The sequence below is a fragment of the Amborella trichopoda genome, chromosome 9 (assembly GCF_054954075.1).
Source record: "Amborella trichopoda isolate Santa Cruz 75 chromosome 9, AtrichopodaSantaCruz75HAP2 v2.0, whole genome shotgun sequence".
NCBI classification, from domain to species: Eukaryota; Viridiplantae; Streptophyta; class Magnoliopsida; order Amborellales; family Amborellaceae; genus Amborella; species Amborella trichopoda.
The window spans coordinates 54,129,089-54,151,834 of NC_142344.1; the positions used below are offsets into that span (position 1 = coordinate 54,129,089).

Consider the following 22,746-nt stretch of genomic DNA (forward strand, 5'->3'; position numbering starts at 1 on the left):
TATACACCTTATGCACATGTCAAATTTGTCGTTTATTAATTTGAAATTCGCATAACTTTCTAAGTTTCTTTTCTTTCCTTCTTTCTTAACCTCCAAGGTTCTTATTAGCTTATCTAGACTTCCATCTTTTTCCAAGTTAGTTCTTGACTGAATTGTAGTTGACCAATTGGGCCTTGGTCAACTGTGCTACAGCTTTAATCCAAAAGCATGGATCCAATTATTTCAGAAATAATTACACAATTTATTCAACTATATATATATATATATATATATATATATATATATATATTTGAAACATCGATTTATTCAACTATATTCATGGGATCCTTCCTATGGCCTATCTTATTCCAATGTTGCCATTTCCTTTCTACCATAGCGAGAGACTCAGACCTTTCCTCCACTTGCATCTTTTTCAAATGGGTTCTTGGCCACGGAAGAAACCAGGGCCAAGGATGAGCTCCTTGTCCATCGTTTGATGCCATTGGCCGCCTTCCGGATGGTCTTGGCTTTGCCCTTAACTCCAACCTTGTGTCTTGTTATTGCAATGGCATAGTCATTTGGGAACAATGAGCCCCATATGAAGGCATGGAGTAGTGTGGACACTAAAAGGACCGAAACCATTGCTGTTGATAGAGCCGAGAGTGCGACTGCAAGCCCTTGGCTGAGCACGCATGGCTCTTGCTCTGCATACTTGATTGTGGCCACTGATGCTGTTGTCATAGGGAATGTATAAGACCACCATGCGACCGAAAATCTGCAAACATGTCGATTTGGAGTGTTATGAGTTCCTATTGGATTATATTTAGAGAAAGTATATAAAGAGACCATTTACTTTTGGTATAAGGTGGTCACAATTAGTCTTGACCATTGGATGCGAAATTGGTGGCTGCATTTATTTTATTGACCAAGCACAAAATTCAAAAGAAATTTTCTCTTAGTTTGTGACACCCAAGCTATCAGATTTCACATCGGATGGTTGTATGTAGTTGTGACCTCTTTGTACCTGAGATAAAAGGACTCATTTTATGCGATCCCTTTTATTTGTACTCTTCTGAGGGGTTGATGGTTGTTGTGGTGGAGCTGGCTTCTTGGTTGTTGGTTTTGGTCCTTGTTTATTAATGGAAAGAGGGAAAAAAAAAAGTCGGGACTACTTGAATCTTGGTTGGTTTGAATGGTAGTGATAAAAATAAGTATGTAATTTCATGCATTCAAAAGGGAAAAGAAATTGCTGAAATTTTTGGACTCTTGGCGAAAATTAGGTAAGACCTATTTTGGTGATATTCTTAACCCATTGACAAATTCTTTTATGTAATATGAAAAAGCAGCCCACATCTTCCTCTCCTATATGAAAATGCCAATACTTGCGATTTGTTTGAAGAACTTTAAATTTTATTGTTTTCTGCGTAATTTGGGCAATACACATAGAAAATTGACCGCTGTAAACTATCATTGGATGAAAGGGTAATTAAATAAAAAAGATTTTGACATGAAAATCCCTACAAAACAAAACATCATAAGAAGGAATAGGGCACTACCAGGTAATGCCAAAAAAAATAAAATCGTAAGAGATCATTGTTGGAGTTTGGATACGTTTGGACCATCAATGAACATCAAATTTGTAGCCACTTGTAAGAGTTTTTGGTCAGTAGGCCGGTTCATGCTTCTACCTAATTTATAGGATTCAGAGCCTATTTTCAAGGGATTCGGGACCCGAAGCATATTCCAATTTCCAAATTGCTGCAACTCCATTTCTGCCTTGTATTTGTGAATTGGGTGCTATAATTACAACGCAGATCCAAATGATCTTTAAAAAACAAAATGAATGATCTGAAAATTATAAAACAAATCAATTTAAAATTTTTAAAGGGTGCGGTTTGTATGGAGCCTAGGCTCTAAACAATCAAATTAGAGCCTACCTTCAAATAGTGTCGAGCAATGTGGTTTTAATATTGGAAATCTCTGTGATATCCTTAAAATATATTTTCGTCTTTATTTATAAATTTTAAAGCTTCAAATTAGTGTAGATCGACAGATCTATGAAAACTTGAAAATTGACGGTCAAAAAATACATTACAAAATACACTATTTCCAAAAATTGAAATCCATTTTTTTCTTATGTCCATGCATCATGATGTCGAGATGATCAATTTGAGGATATTTGGGAATCAAAACAACATATTCTAGTGAAATTTTTGAGATTGGCTCTAATTTGATTGTTTAGAGCTTCAGCTCTATATAAACTTTTCCCATTTTTAAAACTCATTTTTTCTTTATATGGTTGAGATAATAGATGTTTTAGACTCAAATTCTATATCCATAATAGATAATAGATGTTTTAAAACTCATTTTCTCTTTATATTCATAATTGTGGTGGTTGAGATAATAGATGTTTTAGACTCAAAATCTATATCCAAGATAAATACTGAGACTACCATGTGGGTAATGACTAGGGGTGGCAATGGGTCTGGTCCAATCCCGGACCCAATAAAAATGATGTGGGACTCTGACCTAAATCGGACCTGACCCAAAAATTAAAATATCTATATAGTTAACTATATTTAAATATTTTTCATGTATTAAGACTTAAAAAATATTACCAAATTCGGATTTGGACCCAGACTTAAATTGGCTCTACCCCTCGGGTCTGGGTTGAGTCCAAGTCCATTGCCAACCCCTAGTTATGACACAAGTAGGTGTGTCCCTGGACACACCTAAACCCTATCCATATCTAAATGGTGGGCCATCAACTGCCATATGGGTCATGACCAGGCGTATTTGAAGTCTGAACTCCTATGCTCATAGTTATATACATTATTTACAAAAATATCAAAGGGGTATGTTATAGGGAGCCAGGTTCTTGATGATTTATGAAGTGGTGGATAACTTTTTTAAAATGAAATTTTATGGAAATGCTTTTTCAAAAAATCCATGTGAGAGTTTCGATAAGCCTGTGGAACCTCAACAGCAGGTCAGCCCACTTTGCCTGTTACAAAGCCAACTTTTTATTCCAATGATACTTCTTTCCATCTTAACCCATTGGAACATTTGTTTTCTACTTTTTAACCATTTAATCTTTGGGTGTGGTTTTAATAAGGTTGAGGCCCTAAACAGTCAAAGGTGTACCTCTGAATAGTATCAAGTGATAATTTTTTAATAGAAATTTTTTTTTGTGATGATCTAAAAATTTATTTTCATCACTTATTATAAAATTTAAAGTTTAAAAAATAGCATACATCAAGCAAATCTATAACCACTTTAAAATTTTGAAAATTGACAGCCAGATGATGTATTATAACATGCATTATATTCCATACTTGAAATTCATTCTCTGTCACCTCTATACATCTCCAGGCAAAGATGATTGATTTCGTAGGTTTTTCGACCTTGAAACAACCTCTTGTAGCCTTAATTTGATTGTTTAGGGTCTCAACATTATATAAACGTTTATGTGGAATGGTTTACTTGCACAACTTAGGTAAGACCTGCCTCGAAAACTTGTAGAAAAATACACATCTAGTATTAGAAAGCCTATGATGGTCTGAAAATCTATTTGTACCCTAGTCATGAAAATTTAAAGCTAAAAATGTTGTGCAGATTGAGCAGATTTAGAAATATTTGAAATTTTAAAAAATGGACAGTCTAGATAATGGTTATGAGATCCACTATCTTTAGGACTTGGAATTTTTTATTTTTTTTGTGTCCATACGTCTCAAAGATGACATGATTAACTGGAGGGTTTTCTAATATCAAAAAAACCATTTTCTGTACGTTATTGAGGTGCACTTTATAAACTTTTACCTTTCACTATTATTACAATACAATATGGTTAAAAAAAAAAACTACAGCCAAGAGAGTATATGCTCCCAAGGATCATATAATCTTTTCTAATTTCAGGATAACCTTAGCCTAGCGACAAACCCCAAAAAAGAAAGCAACACCTTAGACATGTGCTTGGAAAAAAAAAACAATTTCCAAAGTAAACCGAGTTTTCTATTTTATTAAAATACTCAACTCGCTATTCTAAATTCTTTTGAAAATTGAGCAAATCCTCCTAAGTGGGTATTTTGCCCGAGGGAATAGATGTACAATATTATCATGCCGAAGCATGCTATATGTGCTCAAAAGTAGACAAAAAAAAGAAATATCCAAGCTCATTTAAATCTATCATTAAAAAATATCCAAGCTCATTTAAATCTATGTGATTATATGGAAAAGTATACATTGAGATCATTTATCGTTGGTACAAGGTCACAATTGATCTTGACCATTGGATATGAAATTAGGTGGCTATATTTTATTCAAAGTTCCACACAAATATTTTCAAATCTTTTGAAATACCTAAGCTTCTAGATTTCACATCAGATGTTTATAAATAATTATGAGGATTGTATACAATAAGACCATTTACCTTGGATACAAGGAGTTCACGATTACTTACAACCATCCGGTGTAAAATTTGATAGTTTAGATGTGTCATAAAGTTTGAAACAAATTATTTTAGACTTTGACCTTGGTCAATGAAATAAATGCAGCCACTAAATTTTCATTTAATGGTCAAGATTAATTGTGACTACCGTATACCACAAATAAATAGTCTCACTATATACTTTTCCATAGTTTTGATCTCTTTATTTTAACGATAAATGACCTCATTTTATACCATCCCTGCATATATATATATATATATATATATATATAAAAGTACTTGCATTCACCGTTTATTTTTTATATGTTTCTCATGTGCCACCTCAATTTGACCAATCAAATAGGATTTGTAAAAACATGGAGTTAAAGAAGTACACATAACATCATTTTCCTAGGGGTACTGCCTTAAAAATAGACCTTACTCACGAAATATTTGTTTTGGGTAATTCAGATGGAGGAGTCAAACTAAAGATATTTGTTTTTTCTATCCGGTATTGTTATTGTCGGATAGATATAAAAAAAAAAACAAAACAAAATCCAGGTGCTCCCGTAATTTATGAATAAAATAACACGATGACGATATACGGACAAGAAAGGTGTCCGTACATAAATGGCTGTAAATTTATAAAATTATAAGAAAGGCGTAGAAAATGAAGAAGATACCTGAATCCCCTGAAAAAGTTGATGCGAACGACGAGTGTGAGATACAAGAACAAAGCCACAAAAAAGCAGGTTCTTGCCATCCCATCAAACTCACCATAGATGGCCTCCCATGCTACACTCGCTGCACCTGGTGCAGTTATAAACATGGAGTATACAGGGTGCAACTCCTTTGGCAAAACATGGCTTGTGGGCAACCTCTGATACAAAGTCACAAACACAACCAAATAGTGTGCAAACCCAACTGCCCAAAAGAACTTTCCGGCCTCCTCCCACCCAACCTTAGCAGCCAATATTGCCCCGACGAAGTTTCCGACCACCGAGAGATGAGACGAGGGGTTTGCAACCATACACAGTCTCCTCTTCCCTCCGCTGAGCCACTGCCCGTACACCTTAACCTCGAGCAAAAACACTGGGGTCATCAGTACGCACCATAGGGCGGGGTGAGGGGGACCGTGCGTGAGGAGGGGCGGTGCAGCAATGGCCAAGAACATGGAAGCAATCCACGGGGCGAAGAAGAAGTTTCCTCGGACCGGGTGGTAGTATTCTCGGCGTACAGCTTCGAGGTAAAAGGCCGACTTGAGAATGTAAGCGAAGGAGACGACGATGAGGGTCATGAGGGCGAGAAGCCAGAGGGCGAGCGAGGGGTAAGGGGGGATGTGGAGGAAGCGGGTGGCGGGGCTGGTGGAGAGGGTGTTCCACAAGATGGCTTGGCTACCGAGACCGAGACAGATACCGAAGCAACCGATCGGGAAGCGGAGGAGGAAAGGCCACAGCTCATCTTTTGGAAGGAGTATGTCCTCCGAATCCTGTAAAACTTCTCGATCATCAGATGAGATGGAACCTCTAAACTTTGTTCGGAAGACGCAATTCCAGTGCCAGAAACCCAAATGGAAATCTATTTCCAACTTTAATTATGAAATTTAAGTGGTGCGGGTCAAACATATCTATAAACATTTAAAAACATTGAAGTTAAACAATCAAAATAATGTGTTACAAGATATATTAATTTTAAATTTTGAAATTCTAATTTTCAATTGTATCTCAAACTCGAGATGATCAATCGCAGGGTTTTTCAGCATCCAAACAACTTGTGGGCTTTTTGAGGTGCGCCTTAATTCAAAAAGACAAAATGGTTGACGCCTCTTATCAACGTTTTGGTCGTGCAAATATGCACACATTGATACAAGAGTTCAGAACTAGAAAAGGAAAATCTTGAGACGTTGCTAAGAGGACAAGAATTTAGTTGATAAGAGCTTGAAGGAGTTATTTCTATATCCAATATTATGAAAATTGAAATTTGGATTTTTTTTAAAATAAATATAAGTAAGGGGTGTGAATTAGATATGAAAAATTGAGAGGACAAGAATTTAGGGATGAGGAATTTTTTGGATGCATTTTTATAATTAGTATGATGGGAAAATTAAGAAGACGAGAAATTATATATTATCAAAAAGGGAAGAATAAGATTCAATTGAGTAAACATTAAACAATAGTGGAGTATGATGGAGTTGATTGGAAAAACGACTCCCATGCATCTTGTATCATGCTATTGTCACGATAAAAATATTATAATATACTCTTCTGCTAAATAAACTTATCATCTGTTTCAATCAAATTAATTTTGATAATAAATTATTTAATATTTGGCAGTGTCTATCATAAAATTATCTGAAGTAATTTACTGAAATTCAGTTCTTTTTTAAGCCAAAAATAGCTAACAATTGATGAAAATTGCCAAATATTATAATGGTATATATTAAACAACTAACAAAATAATATTTCTTAGAGTATATTAATTCTAGATAGGATAGTCTACTGATAATATAATTTGTCATTCAAACAGTCCCTAAATTACATTAATAGTATTTCTCTGAATTTTATGGATGGAATATTTGCCAACATTTGATCTCAATTTCAAAGTGGTTCTTGCTCCCCAGACCCCTAAAGAGTCTATCTCTCTCTCCATGAAAGAACTTCTCATTACCTTGACTTCATCGAGCTCGGGCCCTTGCAGGGCCGCAAAGTACCTTCCGGCGGGTACTTCCAAATCAACATCTTCTTCAGCCTGTGGAAGCGGTGGGTGGTGGTGGTGCACATCTTGCTCCGCTAATTTTCTCAATGGAAGCAAAGAATTTTGCCTACTGAGTGTGGTTTTAGTCCTAAACAAGTTGAATTCCCCTCTCCTCACATCGGTAACTCTCGCAGCGCCCCGAAACTCTCCAAAACTGTTCCCGCTTCTCGTCAAAAGCTTACTCCTCCTCTCTTCCTTATTCGTGCAGTTACCGAACACAGAGAATCCGGTTTCTAGAGAGACTTGCCTGGTGAATTTGACGCCATTGTGATGATGATGATGGTTCTTGCCTATATGATGCTGACCTTTGTCTTTATGGATCCTGCAATATTTATCTGGCTTCATTTCCTTATCTCTTACTTCTTCAGTGTAGAGTTCATGGATATCTACAAATGGCTCGTCATTACCAGGGCTCGGCTTTGTGGTCATCTCTCTCTCTCTCTAAAAATTATTTCTCTTTCTCTCTCTAAAAATTGGTGATGATGGAGATTTTGCATGAAAAGTGAAGTGTGAGAGTTGCAGAGGACATATAAATTAAGTAATATGAGGCTGGTGATTTTCAGTCACGAGTAAGGGAACAGTGGCCTCAAAAAAGAGATGCAAAATAGTCATTAAATTTTAGCTGATCACAAAATTACCCCTTCTGTTCATGGCATGTAGAGTTCTTGTGAGTGGGTATCCCTCAACTAGCCCTTCACATACTAATGCTATAACTAATTTTTAATGGAAAATGGTTTGCTCTATCAAAATAGCCTCATCTCATCACTTGATCAAAATTTTCAATTCTCGAAAACCTTTACATCGATCATCTTGGCTTGAAAATTACGGTTGCTAAAACATTAAGGTTTCAAGCTCTGAAAATAGTGTAGTGTAACAAATTATCTATACTGTCCAGTCGCTTTAAAATAAGTGTCTACAGATATTGGAAATTGATTTTAAAACCATTATATGGCATGTTTCTATTGCTACAAGTGTTGTCTAGAGGATTTGCAGTGAGGCTCGATATTGTTTTCATAAATTCTAGACCTTACAAAAATTTGATCCTTTTTAAAAGAGAAAAAAGAAAGGATACACTTTTTATAGGGGGGCTTTATGAAAACAAAGTTGAGCCCCTTCACGAATCTTAATCCAATAAGTACTTTGGCCATTGGAAATTGTCATAATTTTAAAATCAATTCCAACAGTGAATATGAAAATTGAAGCTAAAAAAATGGTACTGTTCTTAGGGATCAGTAAGCACTTCTTTTTAGGGTAAAATGGACGGTCTAGATGATGTGTTACAATATACACTATTTTTAGAGTTTTAAATCCTAATTTTCTTTCATAATAATAATGGTCAAGTCCGGATTGTCCATTTGAGGGTTTTTGAACTATTTTGAAGTGATATTTTACTTATAGAAAAAGTTTATATAAGAATGAAACCTTATAATGTAGAACTACGGATGCACTGCAAAAATCCATAGAAAAAGGTAGTTTTAATGTTGAAAAGCCCTTAGATTGATCATCTCGACATCGAGATGTATGACCATGAAAAATAAAAAGATCTTAAGTCTCAGAAATAGTGCATTTTACAATATATTATCTACACCATCCATTTTCAAGATTTTCATATGTTTATAGATCTACTTGATTTTAACCATTTTTAAATTTAAAATTTTAGAATTAGATATAAAAATAGATTTTGAGATAATCCTAAGAACATTTTGCATCAAAATTATATACCATGATAAAATTTGACGGTGCACTTTACCTCTGTAGCTACGGATGCATTCATATGCCAACTGCACCCTTTCTGTATTAAGCTCCCTATCAAAAAATTCTCATAAAAAAAAAGAAAAAAAAAAAAAGGCTTGGATGGGCACTAACGCCAAATTATTTTATGCTTCCACAAGACCAATCTAATTGATTACTCCATCGATCAAATATGAAGCTAGAGGTATTTTTTACGGGATTGTCTACAAAAGATCATTTACTTTGTGTACAAGGAGGTCGCAATAATTGTCTTCAATATTTCAAAAAGGGTAGTTGTAAGAGTGTCATTGATTAAACGTCCCATATATATATATATATATATATATATATATATATATATATATATATATCAAACTTTGTGACTCACCTCAAGCCATCATATTTTATATATAATGATGGAGAATAGTTGTGACCTCTTTATACAAAAGGTAAAAGGTGTGGTTTCTTTACGGTTGCAACCTTAAACAATCCAATTAAGATGTACCTCCAAATTTTATCATAACATGCAATTTTGATATAAAAATTTATTAGGATTAACTGAAAATCTATTTTCATATCTAATTATAAAATTTAAAACTTCAAAAGCGGTTAAAATCAAGTAGATCTATAAACATGTGAAAATTTTAAAAATGGACGGTCTAGATAATGTGTTGCAAGATACACTATTTATGAGACTCAATTTTTAATTTTTTTTTATATTTATACATCTAAATGTTGAGATGACCTATTAGAGGATCTTTTAACATTAAAACAACATTCTTCAATGTATATTTTAAGTGCCTCTGTAATTCTATATTTTAAGGTTTCGACCTTATATAAACTTTTTCCAAAGGTAGATAGTCGCTTTGTAGATGATCTCTTGTTTTTGGACCCCATATTTTGAGGATGTATCCTCTACTACCTAGAGACTTAACTCCGATAATTTTAGTAGACACTCTATGAGCCGCCCAATTATCGGCACATGTTTAAGAGTTATAAGAGCTCAAAACCAATTTCTTTTTTTAAAAAAACAATTATCTAATGATATTGAAAAGATCCTAAATTTTCAGATCCCAAAAATCTTGCAGGGTAAATGAAGCAGATGAACAATTTGTTCCCTTGGGAGCATATCATATGCTCTGGCCATTTACGATTCCAAAGAGGGGAAAATATTTTGTAGGCCTGCAGCTTATAAAGCCACACCTCAAAACTGTCGGCTAGAAAACCATACGGGTAACAGAACCGCAATTTCCAAGGGGGTTTTGAGGTGCAATTCGACCCAATATCATAAAGCCACAGGCCCAACTATTTAAGACCTTTCAGAAAAATGGAAAATGGTTTGATAGGGCTGCAGCCCTATCAAAATAAGTAAAAGCCTCACCTCAAAAGCTCATCGAAAATTGTAATCAAGTGTTGGAAAACTTTTGCTTCTTTGCTTGAACTCCTTTGCTTGAACGTTATGGTTGTGAAAAAAAATTAGAATTTCAAGATCTAAAAATAGTATATATTGTAAGAAATTATCTAAATCAGGTATTTCACCAAAAAAAGAGTGTTAATAGATCTACACAAGATCTTAATACTTTTTTAGTTTCATATTTTATTGTCAGCGTTGGAAATTGATTTTTGAGCCATCATAAAAATTTTCATTGTTGAAAGTACTTTCAGACAAGAATTTGAGATGAGGATTTATTTTGTTTTAATTAAGCACATACTTTATAGAAACTTCATCCCAGAATAATGGAATAATAGAATAATAGGCACTAATATTCAGCAGCATACTATGCTCCCTCTAGAGCATAGTATACTTCTACTCTTTTAGTGAAAAGACCTATTTGGTAAGATTTTTTAAATTTGAAAAATTTGGAAACAGTATATGAATAGTCAAAAAAAAAATTTAAAATTTAAGTTTTTAGTACTCAAATCCCCCCATTTCATTGAAATTTGAGTTTTTTTAATACTTAAATCCCACCACCTAAAATTTTGGATGGTCTATAAAATTTTGGATGGTCTATATTCAATCTCAAGACACTTTTTTTCTAGTGCAAGGAAGGTAGACCTCCGATTTTTTTTATTGGAGGTTAATTTATTGAGAGCATCCAAATTTCGAATTTTGGAGTCCTCAATCTAAGTGGTACTTTGCCGAAAGGAGTAAATGGCAATTCTACCCCAATATCACTCAAATAAAATTCGGTACGAGATTTAAATATCATTATCATCATCACAGCTCGGCTATACGAATCCTAATCCACCACTTTGTTCTATTTATCTTTAGATATAAAAAATAAAAATAACCCGAGACGTACTATGTACTTCTTTGCAAGCAAAGGGGCAATAATCAATGTTCATGGCCAATTTAAAGGGGGGCTAACAGATCACGTGAAGTGGGTGATGGAGAAGGGCAAGCATTTGTGGCGCAGGAAACCCGGAGTAGGTGACTGAAATGTTCCCACTTCACGGGTTAATGAGTTGGAATTTCTTTAATTTCTTCCACTCAAAGCCAGTCGATGGGCCACATATTAAAAGCACTTCCCTTTCATAAAATCTCTTGCATCATATCTGCCATATCCTTCCCCATTATAACCCTCCATATCTGCGATGTCCCTTCTCTCGAGCAAAACTTGCAGGTTTTCAAACAGCTTGCCTCAGGCATTATGTACAACAAAATGAGCGAGAGACCATTCACAAAACCAAATTCAACCACCATACCCAACACCCAACAACATAAACAAGCAGAATTTCTTTCAGAACATAAACAAGCAGAATTTCTTTCATGTACTTGATCCGCAGACAAGTACAATTTTCTTTCTTGTATTTGATCATTACAAACAAGTTCAATTTCTTTCATGTACTCCAAAATAACAAAAGTCATTAGAGTTTCAATCATCTGTAAATTCTACAAAATTAGAACAGATTAAGGCCACCCGTGACACTCCGAGACCCCCACGTTAAAGCAACAGGTAAAATTTCGACATAAAAACCAAAAATTTCTACCCATCAGATCCTATATAGCCAAAAGCTCTATATCTTCAACAAAACCTGTGAGCCACCCCTATTCGGTTTCTATGGATTGGTCAAAGAGTGTTTTGAGAGATGACTTCACCAAACCTCACAAACCAATGAGGGTCAGTCGTGCTATTGTGGGTCAAATTCCCGGCTACAGCTTCTTTTTTAACATCAGAGTACTCATCTATGTATTGGCTATAGGTCATAACGAGCCTGCTTGATGTTGAGGAAGGCTTGGTAGTAGAGGTAGGGGGAGGAGGAAGAAGGGAGAGAAGAACTCGAGAGACTTCTTGCATTGTGGGTCTCTCTGACGGCTGGCACTTGGTGCAGAGCAGGGCAAGTTGGAAGGTCTTCCTTAAAAGATTATGGTCGGTGCAGGTCACAGATACCTCTGAATCCACGGACTCCATTACAGTGTTATCATCTGCTTTCGATAGGATCTGCATTATAGACCGCATCAATAAGAAACAAAAAATATACCAAATTTCTAAGAGTGGATTGAAAATGAAGGAAAATCTTTTAAATATACACATTCAATGACACTCTGGTATTCTTCTAGTTTCGCTCTATCCAACATTTAAGTTCACAATAAAACCATTTGAACTCTGGATAATATACAAAAAAAAAAGTGTATCAGAATATCATCATCACAGGAAATTTATAAGATTAAGTTTCATTTATTTGTCCTTTTTTCACATATTCCCAACTCCTTTGAAAAGCTACATTTAACTTGTAACTATTCGTCTCTGAGATTTTCAATGGAATTCCCTGAGCAAATCCAATATTTTCAAAAGAGTCCAATGAAAATCTCAGGAAAAACCCAACTAGAAGACGGTGAAAAACAACTATAACAAGGAGGATTTCTGTTTGCAATAAAGAAAACGATACTAACCAGTTGGTGCAGATTCGCCTCATTGTCAACAGCCTTCTTCCCAGTAAGCAGCTCCAAAAGAACAATCCCAAAGCTGTAAATGTCAGACTTCTCATTCAGCCTTGAGGTTCGAGCATATTCTGGATCAATATAACCAATGGTGCCCATCACATAGGTCGAGGCATGAGTTTTTGCAGAAGAAATGCATTTTGCAATCCCAAAATCAGAGAGATGAGCTTCAAAGTTCTCATCCAAAAGTATATTGGAGGTCTTCACATCCCTGTGAATTATCCTGGGGCTGCAGTCATGGTGGAGATAAGCAAGGCCCTGAGCAGCACCTACTGCTATCTTTAGCCGAGCATCCCAATCCAGTTTCACCTTCTTTGAGGGCCCTGAAATAACTCAAACCATTGAACACAGAATTAAAAAAACCATCACAAAGAGATAAGTTTAACCCTCGGCACTTTCTCTAAAGAAAAAAATGTAACATGCTCAAATTCCCTCCTCCCATGGCCCACTAACTTGCGGTCCTCCAACACACACACACACACAGCACATTCATGCAAATGAAACCAACAGGGACTTTACAAAGAAAGTGGGAGCAAACATTATCAATTGCCATTACATACCGTGAAGGAGATCCCAGAGAGAACCATTTTCCATATAGTCATAAAAGAGAAGATTGCCATGAGGGGAGAGAGAGTAGGCATGCAAGCTGACAACGTTCCTGTGCCGGATGCTACCAATGGTTACAAGTTCGGTCTCAAACTCACGAATGTTATGAGGATACTGAGTGTAAATTCTCTTTATGGCCAATGGCTTGGAGTTCTTCAGCATGCACTTGTAAACAGTACTGCTAGCCCCATAGCCAATAATGAACTTCTCACTCAAATTCTCAGTAAACCGCATTATGTCTTCATAGGTATAGACAGCCATGTCCATGTGAAGTATTACAAGCTTAGGGGGACCTAAAACAAATGCAACAACACCAAAATGGTACAATTTAGTAGATTTTCTTCTAGGTGAACCAGAAGGATTAGTATTGGGAGAATATTAAAATACTATTTTCATTCTATAACAATATAAAATTAAAAAATATTTAAAAACTGAACTGAATGGGAAGTTTACGATTTAGCCAAACCAGATTACTCAGTACCCTGACAGACCCACCTACGGAGCCAAGCTAGTCCATTTAAATGGATCGATTCGCAGTTTCAGTGAGGCAGAAAGAAGGTTTCCTACAGATCCTGATCTGGATTGCCCATCGTTCAAACACAGGTCTTTAAGCAAAGCCACCAAAAATTCTAAAAGCTCAATTAAACCATGAACCAATTATTTTTTATAGTCTAATTGAAGACATCACAATTCAATTAGGAAACGATATGACAACCCTAGTGGATCCATTCACGCAAAATCACCAACAATCAATTCCTCTAGTAATGCTGATGACCCCAAAAGACTACAAGTATACCATAGTTCATAGTGCATACTATAAAATACAATGCCTAACCTTGAAACTTGCCTTGGGTGGTTATCTTTGATCCTTTTGTGAAATTCTTCGGCTGAATCGACCGGTAAATTGCAACAACAACCATGACTAGCAGTGCGATGGAGCCCAAGGTTATACAAACAACAGCAGCTCTTGGAATCACAACTGAAAATCAGAGAACAATCAGTACAAAACCACAGTAGACTACTACAGTGAAGATTCCAAAGTAGTCAATTTCTCACCTTTAGAATCTCGGCCGTAAACCTCACAGAAAGATCCATACCAGTTGCCACATAACAAAGGGTTTCCCAAGAAGCTGGAGACAAAGAAAAACGAGAACCTCAATACAGGTCTTACTGCATAACAAAAAATTTCAAAATACAATGAATTCATCAGAAACCTTTCAGGTGAAAACTGCGAAAAATTCTTCAAATCTGGTACACTCCCTGATAGGTTATTATATGAGAGATTCCTACAAAATATAAAAAAATAATAAGAAAGAAATCCATCGAACCTCAATAATTCTGAATGAGAGAGAGAAATAGAGGAGCCCAAACACTCACAAAGTATTAAGGCTGAAGCAATTAGCCAACTGTGAAGGTATTTCTCCATGCAGTTGATTATTATTCAGAATCCTAGAAGAAAACCAGGAAAACAAACCACTGAGCTCTATCTAATCACCACAAAGAGAGAGGTTAAAAAACAAGAAAACAAAACTCATAGGCACATTGGAAGAAGGGCTTACAAAGAGCCAATATTCTGCAACTGACCAAGCTCTGGAGGAATCCCACCCACCAATTTGTTGCAAGAAAGATCACTAAAACATAAAGGTAAAGGTGCAATTAGTAGCAATATTTGTACAAGAGTATAGACTGAAACACAAACAAAACTAGCTACTGTAAGAATGGATGAAAACAAAGCAATGAATGGCATTCTTACACGACTTGAACACTTCTCAAATTCCCAAACTCGGATGGCACATACCCATTAAGACGGTTCCTGCTCAAGTTTCTATGGTACATTAAAAAAAAAAAATGCTTAGCCCATAAACTCAAATTACTTGGCCCTTATATAAATGCTTAAAGCAGCAGTTTGAGAAAATTGATTGCCCTTCAAATTACTTTTATTTCATTTTCTTGCAAAAGTTATTGTCCTATAGTCCGTCCTAACATAAACAAGTTTCTCTATCAGAAATGAATACAATACTAACAATTCAAGAAGGTGCTCAAGATCACCAACAGAGGATGGAATTGACCCAGAGAAGTCATTGTCAGAGAGATCCCTGATGTCAAAATCATAAAAAAACAACAGTCACAACAATTAGATGGACAGACAAAAATGCAAATGGAACCATATTTATCACAACTATTAACAACTTACAGGGTATCAAGATTCACAATGCGCCCCAGCTCTACAGGAATTGTTCCTTTGAATTTGTTAGATGAGAGATTCCTACAAAACACAGCTTAGAATTAACCAAAAGATAGCCCATAGAAATCCAAGACATCAAAGAAACACAACCTATAAATTTTCAAAATATCCAGAGGGCATGAAGTAATATAAATACCTACACATATATCTTGGCCTCTGCACATAATTAAATGAAGAAATGAGATGTGGTACTTACAGATAAGTCAAGGATTCCAAGTTCTCAAACTTAGAAGGGATGGTACCATTCAAAGAATTTCCATGAACATTGCTGAAACAAAATTCCACATAAGTGAAAATTCAGCGTAAAACTTAAATGTGGTCCAACCGTCCAAGCAAGAGATACTCACAATTGATTTAGGGCTGTGCAGGAGCTTATGTTCTCAGGTATGGGTCCTTCCAAATAGTTATTGGCAAGATTCCTAAAACAAAATATGACAATTTCTATAAACAATTAGTCTGAAATTTACATCATCAAAGAGACTTAAATAAGCAGACTTCTTGGGAAACTATAAAGCTCAAATAGGATAAATTTCTGCATATCTTACAACTCAAATAACTCTTCAAGCTTCCCTAGTTCTGGAGGAATCCCACCAACCAGTTGATTATCATTCAATTGCCTGTCCATGGAAACAAAAAAATAAACCATAAAACAAAAATCCAGTTCCAACTAAGACCAAAATACAGAACGAAAAGTAAGCAGTTCCCCACAAATAGCTAAGTTTTGTCATATTCCCCAGCTCTGGTGGTATGTGCCCGGTAAGTTTGTTACTGTGTAGATACCTGTACAAGAGAAAAAGAAACCAACTTACTGCAACAATAAGTGCAGGCCACAAAAGATAACTTCAAATGATACATACTTTCCAAAAAGTAGCTTCAGGCAACTTACAATTTTCCAGTGTAACTTAGATTGCCAAGGATTGGAGGGATTGTTCCAACCAATTCATTCTCACTTAAATCCCTGAATCAAATGGAGGTGATGTTAGAATTACATGTCCATAGATGACAGCAGGAGCTCCGAAACACAAAGCTATGTACTCAACCCATTATAAAAAATGAACTGCAGCACATTATGCTTAGACAACAATTATCACCAGAACTATGCAGCTACAGACTATACTCACAGAACAGCTAGAGCCTGCATGAGGCCAATCACTTCAGGAATCTTTCCACTTAACCTGTTTCCCTGAAGAGACCTGTAAAACAAAACCAACGTCAACATATGCTGACCATCAGTGAACGGTAAACTTTTGCTAGGTTTTAAACTCATCATAATTAAAAGCATCAATAGAAAAATCATTGATCATTCATTAAGCATCCCGATTATATCAAGAGAGGAAAGATAAAAACACATATGTAATAGTTCAATGAAGAAGTCATACAATGTAGCTACTTGAAGAAAGCCAATGTTGTAGGGAATTTCACCAGTTAATTGATTGTACGAAACATCCCTGGACAGCACAGTTCAGGGTAAAGAATCAGAAAAACAATTACAGGCTTGACTCAAATATGTTCTGTAAAATGTATAGATTAAGCAAACAGCATACAATATTTCAAAGCTGGTACAGTTCCCAATACTGTCCGGAATTGTTCCAGTCAGGTTATTGCTCCTCACATCACTGCAAGCCAATCAGGGTGATGCAAATGAGAAGATCGAAAAGCTAAATAATTCATACCACAGATAACTATGACAATAAATTTAGTTCGTTAATTTGCAAAGATGGCTGCTAAACAAAAATATTAAATACATAACCCAAACTGAAAAGTAAACAATGCAAAGATAATTCATCAAGAATTTAGTCACTTACAAGTACCACAGCCCTGTTAACTGGCACATATCAGGAGACAATGTTCCTGTCAAAACATTGCTTCGTAATCCCCTGAAAAAAAATAGGTACCATAAGGGCAAAGAACAAAAAATAAAGACGTTTACAAAAGTAGCAAAGAACAAATTGGCGCATAAGAGAGACAAAACCACTCACAGATATTGCAGTACTTCATTCCAATATATCAATCTCGGTATATCCCCAATAAGCCGATTCTGTGCTAGATCCCTTTATGCCATCAAGCAATCAAAGAAGCTCAATGTCACATCAAAGCAAGAACTAAAATCCCTAAATAAGCAACACAAGATTTGCTTGTACAGATGACATTAAACAAGGCCATCATAGTTTTTCCCAGAAAATGAAAACCAAAAATCATAACATGCAGCTACAAGCCAAGATTATTACAACAAACATAAAAGAGTGGATTTGTTGTTTGAAAATACTAATTTGTATGAACAGACTCCATTTTTGCAAGACGATTATAGCTCCTTCATGGAAAATAGTAATGTAAAAATGGCATCCTGAAAGTTGTCTAGACCGAATTTATGGAAACAAAATACTGAAGCATTAGAAGAAACACATGCATCTACAAGTTCAAGTTTCACATCTTAGATTCCAAGATATCCATTCAATAGAGTAAGGCCCTAATCTAAATGGTCTCAATAGGGAACTTAGTAAAATGTAAAATGGATCCAAATTGAACTAATTTTCATTAATAGAGGCTAGATAGACATGAACAAATAAATGCTACAGTTGGAATCTAGTAAACAATGCAGTTAATACTCAGAAATGTTCACTTACAATGTCTTTAGATTTGGGATCTGCGACAGTGTGGAAGGTATTGGGCCAGTTAACTGGTTGTTTTTCAAAATTCTGCAATGAAAGAGAGGCATTGTATAAAATCAAATCCGCATAAACAGCATCTCCTACACTGAACTGCAGTCTTATAAGCATCATGGAAAATGAACCAACAACTAGAGAAATGATTTCTAAAGAAGCGAAGAGAAACCGACAGTTCTTCAAGCTGCTTCAACTTGGAGATGGAGAATGGGATGTCCCCATAAAGAGCGTTCGATGACAAGTCCCTGCACAAGCAAACCAAAAATTCAATCAATCCATTATCATAAAAAACCTTACTGTAACGATTCTCTTAGAATAAAAAATTTCAAATAAGGAGCAAATCTTTTCAGGAAAGAGATATTACATGCAAAAATTGGCAATTACGCCGAAGTTTGACACAGGAACTTCTATTGGCAAATAGTTAGGGGAAACGTTTGATGTGCTACTTTGTGCTCGTTCCGAAATAAAAACAAATACAATATTTTAGAGCTGCTAAATAAGGATAACATTTTTTAACATAAAAAGCCAGAAAAAGTAAACTAGTGCCTCTAACATTTCTTGAATATTAAATAAAAAATGTAGGAAAATAAAACTTACAGCAGCTTGAGGGATTGACAGTTGCCGATTTCGTCAGGAATCTGACCGGTTAAGTGATTGCCTTTGAAATCACTGCATTATAAAGAAAGAAATCAAAACCGTAAAAGACGAAACCAAACTCATAGACCACATAAACAATGTCAGCATCAGATATATTTCAACAAAAAACAAGCAATTTTTACATACATTGACTGCAAGTTCCTCAAATCCCCGATTGATGGTGCAATCTCCCCACCCAAATTCAAATTCGAAAGATTCCTGCGTTCATCAAAGTGATAGCAATAAGAGAAAATCTCTCTCTGTAAACACATTGGGGAAGAGCCCAAAACCAGAGTAAGAGCAGAAGTAAGAGCAGTGGACATGGAACATACAGAGAAACAACGTCGAATGTAACGTTATCGCAAGAAACCCCACGCCATGAACAATGGTCATCAATGGAATCCTCATTCCAGTCAAGAAGAACGTTGGCCACATCGCTGAAAGACGCTTTCAGAGATAGCAAAGCTCTCCCTGCAACTCACGACCAAATTCGAAACATCAGCCCTTAAAAACCTCCGCCAACTCTCTCTCTCTCTAAACCCATTACCCAAAAATAGCAGATTCCTCCAAAAAAAACACAGCAAGAAAAGAGATTATATAATAAAAGAGAGAAGAGATAGAGAGAGAGAGCTCAGACCTTCGTCTGATTGAGCAGAGAGAGCCTGTAAAAACACTAAGAGCACCACCATTGCAGTGAAACCCTCCATCTTCTCTCTCCATAACAAGCGCGCCATGACACTATGCAAATCCCCTAAGTAACAATGTGGTAGAAACAAGAGAGAGAAAGACAGAAGAGAGAACGAGCGCGTACGAAAAGACAATGTAAGCAAGGAAGAGAGAGAAAGAGATAGAAAGAGAGGTGTTAAGACACTAACCAGAGATAGGAAGAAACGATTTAACAATCAAATATCCTCCTCTTGCAAAACAGAGAGAAAGATAGAGAGAGAGAAGAGGAACCAAGAGAGGCACTAAACGTTAAACAGTGGCTTAAGAAGGAAACCATGGGTTAATAGTCATGGAGCTTGAGCTAGAGAGAAAAAGAGAGAAGGAACCAGAGCTAGAGAGAGAAAGAGAGGAGGCAGAGGTAGATAGAATAAAGGCAGCAGAGCTAAAGAGAAGCATAGCCAAAGTCTAGAGAGAGAGTAGAGAGGAAATGGCAGAGAAAGAACACGTGTTACGGCCATAGCGAGTCAAGAAATCGAGCGAAGAGAGAGAGCCAGAGCTAGAGAGAGAAACAAAGCTCTGAGTCTAGAGAGAGAGCCAGAGCTAGAGAGAGGAACAAAGCTCTGAGTCTAGAGAGAGAGAGAGAGAGAGGGAGGAGCAGAGCAGCGTGTCATTTGGCGTGAGTCGGAAGTTAGAGAGAGAGAGTGGGCACGATGAGTTTATGAGTCCGCCAGGTACGGACGAAGCCACGAAACTGTCCGTACGCCGGAGTTGGGCAGAGGCGGTATCGGCGACGCTGCCGCAGCCGGTGCGCACATCCCCATGCCATGGCCTGATCGTACGAGCAGCGCACTCGCCTTTGCCCGATAGGCCGGAAGAGGAGGCGGAGGAAAAAAATAGGAGATAAAAGTTAGAGAGAGAAAATAAAAGAATATAGAGAGAGGAAGTGGCGAGCGAAGCAGGGGAAACCAAAAAATGCAGGAGATTACGGAGAGAGAGAGAGGAGGAAAGGAAAGGTGGTGCCGTGTGTGTCAGAGGAGAGAGAATAGGGAACAGCAAGTGAGAGAATCGCAATGAATGAGGTAATTTGAGAGGGAATTTAGAGAGAGAAAATAATCGATTGCGAAGAAGTGGGTTCGTTCGACTTAGGAGAGAGAAATTGCGAGGTGGGTGTGTTTTTTAAGAAACAATTTGACAGCAAGAGAGACTGAAGGGAATAAGAACTTTTAGAGAGAGAGGGAGGCTAGAGAGAGAAAATTAATGATAAGGAAAAGGTCGGTGTGTTCTAGTGACGAGAGCATTGTTAAAAAATCCAACGGTTAACTGTCTGGTTTTTTGGTTTTAGATGGATTTAGTGGTTGATCGGTATTTTTTAAAAAAAATTAATAAAAATTTATATAAATTTTAAAAATAAAAATTTTGATTTATAATACATTTTTAATATTGTTTATATTATAACAAAGATTAAAATTTTCTTTTGTTGTTAAAACTCACATTAATTAAAATATCAATTATTAAAATTTATTTTTCATTAATTTTTAATTTTATTTTAATATATTTTATTTTAATAAATCTTTATATTTTTTTCAATAGATTTTTTTTTATCTATTTTATTTTTTCAACACTATTGTGACCACTAGGGACTTGCCCGATTAAAACAATTGAATTGATATGTCTACCCAATTAAACTGCCTTCTAAATCCATGTCCGGTTAACTATTCCAATTTCATTTTACAAACACAGCAAGGAAGAGTCACATTACAATGGAAACAAAATATCAAAGTTTGGTTTTCTCTTCTTATAAAATTCACAAAGAAAACAAGAGAGTGAAGGGAGTCTAGAGAGATAAAATTTTAGAGAGAGAAAAGGAAGCTTAGAGAGAGAAAAGAGTCTAGAGAGAGAAAATGCAGGGGAAGAAAAGTTGGTTGGTTTATTAGTGAGCAGAGAGAGGCGTCGTAAAAAGCTGCAGTGTTTAAAGACGTAAGAGAGGAGGTTATCAAACCTGCGCTTGTTTTCTCTCTCTCTCTCTAAAACATTACATGCCTCGGGAGCCGCTAAAAGCCTAATTCTTCGCTCTCAGAAGAGACATTTAAACTCTGATGCATTAACTATTTCGAAAATGACTCAAACAGCCCTATCCGAGCATCTTAACGACCGTTGGACATTACCATGCTCCATTAAATGACCCTTCTGCCCCTCATTCATCAAAGGAACATTATAAATTTGTCATTTTATAAGGAAGCCTTAATATAGTTGGGTCCCACGTAGATAATTTGAACATTTATACAAAAGGGAAAATTTTATATTGGGCTTCATATTAAAGCTTGCTTCAAAACTTTTACCGGAAGAGGAGGTTGTTTTGATTCTCAAATCTCATCCATTCGGTGATCTCACATAACCATGTTTAGACATGAAAAAAAAAAAATGGAATTTAAGTTTTGAAAATAATGCATCTTATAACGTATTTTTTTATCTTTAATTTTTAAGATTTTTAAATAGCTTTAAATTATATTTTAATTTAAAAATAACTTTAAATAATATTTTGATTTTTAGTTATAAAATTTAAAGCTTTAAAAATAATGTAGATCAAGCAGATGTATGAAAACTTGAAAATCTTAAAAATTGACGGAAAATCTTAATTTAGAGCCCACATTCAAATATCTGTTCGATCTACATTATTTTTAAAACTTTAAATTTTATAACAAAAAATAAACATATAATTTAAAGCTATCGTAAAACTTTTTAATATTAAAACCATATTTTTCAATGCTATTTGAAGGTAGGCTTTAAATTGATTATTTAGAGCCTCTGCTCTATATGAACGGCACCCTTTACAAAATGCATGGCAGTACGATCCAACATCATCAATCAAACACACAATCCATCACATTTTGCTTTATTAAATCAAAAGCTGGATCAATAGGGTAGATGGATTATTCACCCAAAATTGGTGTCAAATTGTTGAATCGATGATCTGAATTGGATATGAATCGGTCCAAAGCGGTGATCCGCTAAAATGTTAAAAATAAATAATTTAAAGTTAAAATTAATTCGATGGGCCGTGACCCGCTAAAATGTTAAAAATAAATAATTTAAAGTT

General features: G+C 35.7%; 2 protein-coding genes across 5 annotated transcripts; both read right to left on the reverse strand.

Annotated features, from left to right (window-relative positions):
• Positions 1-196: 196 nt before the first annotated feature.
• On the reverse strand, positions 197-7,663 carry OZS1 (C4-dicarboxylate transporter/malic acid transport protein). The gene is made up of 3 exons (XM_006857963.4): positions 7,073-7,663; positions 5,089-5,894; positions 197-754 (listed from the first exon to the last, which is right to left on the reverse strand). The coding sequence occupies exons 1-3, from the start codon at positions 7,586-7,588 to the stop codon at positions 385-387; spliced, it is 1,692 nt and encodes a 563-aa protein (XP_006858025.3). The 5' UTR covers positions 7,589-7,663; the 3' UTR covers positions 197-384.
• A 3,989-nt stretch (positions 7,664-11,652) lies between these two features.
• Positions 11,653-20,928, reverse strand: ERL1 (ERECTA-like 1). Of its 4 annotated transcripts, none has more exons than XM_006857962.4 (27): positions 19,621-20,928; positions 19,316-19,454; positions 19,131-19,202; positions 18,945-19,016; positions 18,521-18,592; positions 18,309-18,380; positions 17,664-17,735; positions 17,490-17,561; positions 17,229-17,300; positions 17,064-17,132; positions 16,806-16,877; positions 16,571-16,642; positions 16,393-16,464; positions 16,230-16,301; positions 16,032-16,103; positions 15,881-15,952; positions 15,634-15,705; positions 15,464-15,535; positions 15,193-15,264; positions 14,999-15,070; positions 14,817-14,888; positions 14,654-14,725; positions 14,496-14,569; positions 14,287-14,418; positions 13,394-13,732; positions 12,786-13,156; positions 11,653-12,333 (listed from the first exon to the last, which is right to left on the reverse strand). In XM_006857962.4, the coding sequence occupies exons 1-27, from the start codon at positions 19,715-19,717 to the stop codon at positions 11,962-11,964; spliced, it is 2,961 nt and encodes a 986-aa protein (XP_006858024.3). In that variant the 5' UTR covers positions 19,718-20,928; the 3' UTR covers positions 11,653-11,961. The 4 variants fall into 4 exon arrangements, with proteins under 4 accessions (XP_006858024.3, XP_020531381.1, XP_088702371.1 ...); XM_020675722.2 differs by having other exon boundaries at positions 14,275-14,418; XM_088846245.1 differs by having other exon boundaries at positions 18,712-19,016; positions 19,621-20,512.
• Between the last annotated feature and the right edge of the window lie 1,818 nt (positions 20,929-22,746).